The following is a 7839-nucleotide window of genomic DNA, read 5'->3' as shown; positions in this document are numbered from 1 at the left end:
CGACGATTACTTCAAACAAAAACATGATGCCACTAGAAAGCTTGGTTTCTCACCACAAGGGAAGATGACAACTACCATGCGTATGCTTGCATATGTACAACAGCTGACCTCAATGATGATTACTTGAAGATAGTATAGACCACATCCTTTGAAGCTTGCAAGAGATTCTGTCATGCAGTCAACAACTTATACGGAGCTGAATATCTTCGTAAACCAACGAGGGCGGACCTACAAAAACTGCTCCAAAAAGCTGAGGAACGGGGGTTTCCTGGCATGCTAGAAGCCTTGACTGCATGGATTGGGAGTGGAAAAACTGCCCACTGTCACACCATGGGGCATACACGGGCCATCATGGTCGTCCAACCATAATCCTTGAAGTGGTTGCTTCTTACGACACATGGATTTGGCACGCCAACTTCAGAATGCCGAGAGTATATAATGACCTCAATGTACTATACAAGTCACCCATTTTTGATGATGTCATTCAAGGACGTGCTCTGCGGGTCCAATATTATCTAAATGAGAAACAATACAAGCAAGGTTACTATCTTGCAAATGGAATATATCCAAAGTGGAACACAATTGTCCAGTCATTTTCGGATCCTCAGGGACGACAACATCAATTATTCTCTAGGATGGAAGAGTCGTATCATAAGGATGTGGAGAGAGCTTTTGGAATTCTTCAAGCTCGTTTTGCAGTTGTCGCGAGGCCTGCTCGCCAATGGTACCAAGAAGACATTTATGGGAGGTACTGAAGACTTGCATAATTCTTCACAATATGATTATTGAAGATGAGAGTGACAAAGACGACATAACTCCTACTGAGGACACACCATATCAAGTGGAGGAGGCTCCGTACCGCATGAACGTGGATCACGTAATATACAATTATAATCTATTAATCGAAGCATAATAAATGATCCAACTGCCCACTACAACCTTCGATCTGATATCATTCAACACTTATGAGAGCAATATGGAACATAACTTCAATTGTTGTCTTTTTAATTCAGTGTTGTGTGTTTAGAATTTTAACTAAATAATGTCCTTGCAAAGAGTTGTGTGTGTTGCAGAGTTGTGTGTTTAGAATTCAATGTACTTGCAATTTAGAGTTGTGTGTTTAGAATTCAATAACTAAATTGCAATGTTCTTGAATTCAATCATTTCATTAAATTAAACAAACTATAACATTTTTAAAATAATAAAATAAAGTACAATGGAATTTAAATAATAAAACAAATTACAATGGAATTTAAATAAAACCAACTACAATATTCTTTAAATAAAACAAACTATTAAACTATTCTAGAAATCATCATCTTCAGGGGGTTGGGGACGATAGACTTCATCCTCAAAGTTTAGCGAACAGGAAGAACTCTTTGCGATAATATCAGCTTGTTTATGTTGGACCCATCGCTTTCTCGTCGGAGTTTGGATTGTGACGGTTTCCTTAAACATAACCTTCAACTCTTTGTTCTCAATCATACAATCTTTGTAAGACCTCGTAATTTCTTTGAGTTCTTTATCATCTTGAGATGACTCTTTCACAACAACCTTTCTTTTTATAGCTCCTTAGCTTTTTTGTGTCCCATAGGCCTTCGCCGTGGGTTTGAGGTTTGGGTTTGAGGTTTGTAGAGGTGCTTGAGTTTCTGGAACGGATTCATACGGTGAATCATCATCTACATAAATAGATTCACCCATTATAGAAGCATTCACAGAGGGGGAGGATTGGAACCCTTCAAAGGGTTGCCACTTATGAGCATGTTGAACAACATTCCAACAGTGGTCAAGGAGGAATGCTTTCTTGGTCCTCTCGAAAAAAATTCGTTTTGCATCAATATTCTACACATATTATATGCAAGAATTTAAATTAGTTGACAAAATATTAAGTTGGCAAAATAAAATTAAAAATTAAAAAAACTCACATTGTCATTTTCATTTTGGCCACTTCTTGTTCAACCTTGCCACTTGAGTAAGACACTTGGAGAATTTGTTGCACATTTGGGAGATGTTCGTCCAACGCGATTTTCAAGCTCTTTGATGATCTAACTTCTTGGGCATATGGATGAAATTGTATTAATTGATCTCTTATTCGATTCCACATCGTGCCACTTGATTGACAATTCCCGATAATTGGATCTTCACTAATGATTATCCAAGCTCGGCATAGAGCAACATCTTCATCGATGGAGTAATTTGCACCTTTTTGCTTTGGATTTTCGGTCATTGGTGGAAAAGAGATTAACAAAAAAATTACAAAAAATTAAATAATCTAGTGAGGTGAAATTTTTTGACAAATTGAGCAAGAGTGATAAAGTTGTTGTGGTGTGTAAAAATTATGAAAGATATGATGGATATTTATAGGGAGAATTGAGTTGCAAATCTATTTATTTAAAAAAAAAAAAAAAAAAAGACACAATATGGCTGTTTATATTTGTTGGACATAATTTTGCCCATTTATATCCGTTGGAATATAGCTATTAACACAACTTTGTAAATTTGGTTAATGGATGTGGGTTAGCATGCAAATGAACAACCAAATTTAAGGCAAGTATGCCTTGTACAGTCGCAGACAAGTGAGAAAGAGCACAAAAGTAGGTTGCAGCTTTTTCAATTCGTGGTTCCCACTCAGTTTCAAGGGCTTCAACCAAGCTCATACATTTAGCTACTACTCCGGTTGGGCTTTAAGTTTTAGAGCCCCAATTTTGCACCATTGGATGCCTTTTTAGGTAGAGTTTGTATTTATGGGAGCCTTGTGATGGTTGAGCCCCAAATAGAGCCCCCATTGGGGATGGCCTTAATAACCATGGAATTTCTCTAGCCTAGTCATTGATTGATTGATGGCAAATAATAAATTATGATAGAACGGGACTGATTAGATGTACAAGGTTTTTGCCAAAGGGTAGGTGATCTCATGATTAAAAAGATCACTTTTATTTGATGATTGATTCACTAATATTATAATAAGCAATCAATTCCATACAATTAAATTAACTAGGTGTTGCTTTTTTAGCTGTGGTGAGGCAATTCTTGAGCCTCATTTTATCTATTAGTTACAAGAAAACAAACTAATAATTGGATGATCTACTTATGAACACTAAAAATTAATTACTTTTCTTAAGAGTACTACAACAATTGCAACTAAATGTAGTGATGGAGTATAATAATAGTGATTATTTATTGCCTAACTTAATATTCTTCTAGTGTGTTTTGGGATATGTTTGTTACCTTGAGAACTCATAATCTTTTAATTACGCTATCTAATAATAATAATAATAATCTTTTAATTAATCTTCAAGGCTAATACCCACAAAAATGATTCAGGTTTTTTTTTTTTTTTTTTTGCCAACCCGAATTTCATTAGATTTTTTTTTTTTAATAGAAAAAGTGATTGAGGTATTGTTGATCATGCCTACAAACTAAACAATTTGCTTGGGAAGAAGGCGTGTAACTAAATTGGTGGATAATGCCAAATTTGAAAATTAATTGGAAATTATTACAAGGACTAAAGGCGGAGTAGTTGCAAGAGTTGAGCGCCACAACATAGACTTTTCATGGACTGAAGAGAATGGATTACTTTCAAATTAGAGGTGTCAAATGAGACATGTGTTGGCCTAGCATGGACATGAACCCAACTTGTTTAAATGAGGCATGACATGGCACAAGCACAAATATTAGTGGACCATGCTTGCCACGGCACGAGAGCTTAATGGAATAAAAAATAAGGTCAAATATGGGCCAAGCTTGGCTTGAGCCCATTTCAAGCACGGCCCGAGCCCGACCCACTAAATTGGTGAGAATGTAGAAGAAATGGTTGTGATGGCTGAGGAATGGCTGGGATGGCTGCTGGAATGCTTGCAGCAGCCGAAGGGATGAAGCAAGGTGGTCTGATGGTTGCTGGGGTGCTTGAGCAATCAAGAGATGGAGGTTGATGGCTCATGATAACTATGATGGTTGTTGAAATCCTTGCAGCAGCTGAAGAAAGGGTGAGTTCTCGTGGTTGCTAAGAGGCTTGTAGCAACCAAGATGGGTTGTTTTGACTAGGCAATGCCTCCCAATTTATAAAAGATAAGGCTCTCTTTGGTTTCCAATAGGTAAAAGAAAGTATTGGAGCTAGTCTATTTCCAAAGGTAAAAGGGAGCATTGGGACATTCCATATTTCCAACAGGTTAAGGTAAGGCATTGGAAAATGACTATTTCCTATGGGTAAAAAGGAGTGCTTGAAGAATATCTTATTTGCTCACCCACATTGGAGAACTCCAAGTAATAGGCTTGGACTTTAGGTGCTCCCAAGTAGCTAGCCCAAAGTCTCCATTATCCTAAGAGCTTCCGTGGGCCTTGTGAACCTCTCGTAACCTTCCACATCACAATCCATCGTGCAAGCCCCATAGACCACATGACTTGGGTTCATGTGAGCTTGGTAGGTGATTGACATATGAAAATTGTATTATTAGCTTGGCATGGTATGCACATTATTTCTATATTTATTTAATGAATTAATTCCCAAAATACAACTTGGATTAACGCATGACCAACATTATATATTATATTGGGCTTTAAATGTCTTCGGGCTTCTCGTCACTTTTTGGGCCTCAACACTTTACAATTTTCTTATGTGTTTTTCTTAATTGGATTAGGTGTCGAGGGGAAAAAAAAAAAAAAAGACAAGTAGAAACAAGCTAGCACTTCAAACCAAAGAATGAAAAGGAAAGCAAGCAAAACATACCACTTCAACATAGAGGAGGGAAAAAGAACCTATAAGTGGAATAAAATTGTATCTCTATAAGTGGATGATGTCAACACCTAGCTGACTCATGGAATATTGATGTGATTAATTACAAGTAGATAATATCGCTCAAATTAATATAGTGGTAAATAAAGTGTTGTTCCAACAGAGATCAAGTCAACCTATTAAATACTAGAGTGATTTATTCCTAATTATATTTGAATTAAACGATAAGAGGATTAAGATGAAGAAAATGTAATTAAGCAAGTAAAATAAATTGAGATTAAGTAAATAATGTAAAAGATGAAAACAAAGATAATGAAGCACTAGGACACTGATTTCACCTAGCTAATCCCACCCAAATCCTTCTAGCTTGTTAATCCTAATTACCTAACATGTTGATAATCGTTTTCCCTTATCTCACCAATAATCTCTTCCGAGTTATATTAGTTGTGTTACATACCGTCAACCCACTCTATTCCTAGTTATTAATTTAGATGGCTAAGAACTCATTAAGATTTATGGAAAACATTAAAGACTACACAAACCATAACCTAATATTCCGAGTCCGCTATATAATTTATAGTACTTGTTACAAGAAGCTTTTTATTAGCAATCTCCTTCCGGTCTCTACCCAATTCTTCCAATCATGTAATTAGTGGCTAATTAATTGAAAACATTAAGAATGGTAACAAGCACACAACATCTATAGATAAATAAAATTAACTATATCAAAGAATTTGAGTATTCATAGCTAGGCTACATCCTAGCCTTAGTGAAAGAAATTAGTTCATGAAGGACTTATTGAGAATCATGATGGATGATGAAGACATGGAAGGCACCGAATTCTACAAGTAAAGCGCCAAGGTTGTGCAAACTCTTTTGTAATCTCCTTTGAGTGTTTCGGCTATGAGTATGAATGTGTAGAAATTTGATGGTGGAGGATCCCTTGATCAATGGTCGAAACTCCCTATTTATAATACTCCTAGAAATCCTACCTATCTAAAGTATAATTACACTTTCTCCTTGCAACAAAAGGAATGATTTGGCTTCTTTATTTTATTTGCATGAAATCTTCATCTTATTGTCATTTTTAGCACACTTTCTCCTATTTCCATAATTCCTTCACAAATCTCATAAAACCAATTAAAACAACCAATTTAATCCAAGGAAATTAACAAATAAATAAGTAAAGGAGGCATAAAATATATATAAAATATAGACTTATCAGATATTATTGTTATGAATTTCAAGTTAGAAGAAAGGGGAAGCAACCCTCTCAGAGTTTGTAATCATCTCAACCTTTAGTGAAGGCCCTTCACAACCACCATCATTTTAGCATTCACAACCACAATCATCTAACCAACCAACACCATCACCAACAAAGAGGTTCAAGTTTCCAGCAAATAGGAAGGCATTCCTCAAACAATTTGAATTATGGAGATATTGAAGTGGTAGTCAAGTGTTTTGTATATATTGAAGATTCTAAGTATATATGGCCTTGTGGATTCAAATATTTGTTATTTTGGTAGAAAATTGACTTGAAATTTGTGTTATTTTGGTAGAAAGGGGAATTGAAATGTCTGTAATTTTGGAAGTCTTTTAACCATGTATTTTGGAAGTCTTTTGCCAATGTATTGTCTATTTGGGAAGTCTTTTGACCATGTATTTTGAACTACTTTTAGCCATGTATATTGAACTAATTTTGGCCATAGATAGATATGTAAGGGTTAAGCACTTTTGAAGTAATGTAAACTCTTTAGGCCTTTTAAGATTGCTTCATTATGTTAAGATATTGTATGGCAAGCAATTTTGAAGTACTCCCTTTTCAAACCAGTAAAAGGAATTCTATTAGGACCATTGTATCAGCCCTAAACCAAAAACTTGCTAAACAATTATAAATCACCTAGATACAGACAAACCCATGAGTACAAACCATTACATATGCCTAAACTACATTTCCAACAACAATAACAGTAAGTACAACCCATGAAACCACAAGCCCAATCCATACCATTTATCTCTCTTGATCGCCTATGTGCAACTTTATACTCTAGTTCTTTCATGTTCCTCAACAACCAAGCCATCAGTGCCTTCTCATGCAAAGACATTTCAGGATCACACAAAACACCACCAACCATTGTTTCGCCTTTGAGATATGGATGTATTTCAGTTCGTATTATCATAAACCGATAGCAATGCATTGCCTCGATGTTCAATCTCTTCTCCTCGAATGGGTTCATGCCTCATCTTTAATTTTTGATTTTATGCCCTCTTTTTTTTCCAACTTTTAGGGATTCAAATGTCATGAAATGGGTGTATTCGCGATAGTTAAGGCCTCTAAATAGAGGTGGGCTCCACAAATTGCCACTTCACCATCTCAAATTGGTGGGAAAACAGCCAGGTGGGATGAGAATACCCTATTGTCCTTGCCATTCAGGTTAGGAGAGAAGTTGACTGCATAGGGCCAATTGAAATGAGAAACCACGGTCAAATGGGGTGTAGGGGCTTTTTCGTGACAGCTACAAATGGGCCTAGGCTGCTATAAAGAGCGAAAGGGTAGAGTTGCCCTTGTGCCTAAGTTCAAGAATCAAGCCCCAAGAGTGCTTCAAAAGGGTTGTGGAGCCTTTAGGAAACACATTGGTCTCCTTCACCAACGAAATCAACAGTTGCTTACAGATAAATATATGGCTTGGCTTGAGAAGCTTGTGGCATGAAAGCTAAGCATTCATGAGTTTAACATCAAAGAGAGAGAGGGCTTGGATTTCCTATGAAAAATGGGAGTTCAAAGTAAAGGGAGAATGAATTTCGAGAGAATTTGTTAAGGGGAGAGAGAGGAAGAGATGAGGGAGAGGAGAAGTGGGTGGTTTGAATAATTTTCTGGCAGCTTGATGAAAGTTTCGTCAGGCTCTGGAATGCTTGCCAGAAGAGAAGATGGGAATAGATTGGAGGACTATGGCTTGAAATTGAAGGGTTCCAGGGATGAGAGGTGATGCTTCCCAAGAAACCCTAGTTAGTTCTCTCCAATTTTGCGAAGTCTTCTCCTCCATTTCTCTTCTCTTCCTTTGATTCAACCTTCATTTTGTGAAATCCTCCTTTGTCCAAACACACAG

At 36.6% G+C, this 7839-nt stretch overlaps 1 protein-coding gene across 1 annotated transcript; it reads left to right on the top strand.

The window, feature by feature from the left end:
* The first annotated feature begins 293 nt into the window (after positions 1-293).
* Positions 294-755, top strand: LOC148916772 (uncharacterized). The gene has a single exon (XM_089052281.1). It carries the CDS (start codon positions 294-296, stop codon positions 753-755), a length of 462 nt encoding a protein of 153 aa, XP_088908407.1.
* Positions 756-7839: the final 7084 nt, after the last annotated feature.

The sequence above is a fragment of the Prunus mume genome, linkage group LG5 (assembly GCF_029339155.1).
Source record: "Prunus mume cultivar Tortuosa linkage group LG5, ASM2933915v1, whole genome shotgun sequence".
Taxonomy (NCBI): domain Eukaryota; kingdom Viridiplantae; phylum Streptophyta; class Magnoliopsida; order Rosales; family Rosaceae; genus Prunus; species Prunus mume.
The sequence above is the reverse complement of the archived record's forward strand: the minus strand, read 5'-3'. Positions and strand labels throughout refer to the sequence as shown.

What these genes read in the sequence shown, in the direction of transcription:
- LOC148916772 (XM_089052281.1), top strand. Translation starts at nt 294, where the DNA reads ATGGATTGGGAGTGGAAAAACTGCCCACTGTCACACCATGGGGCATAC.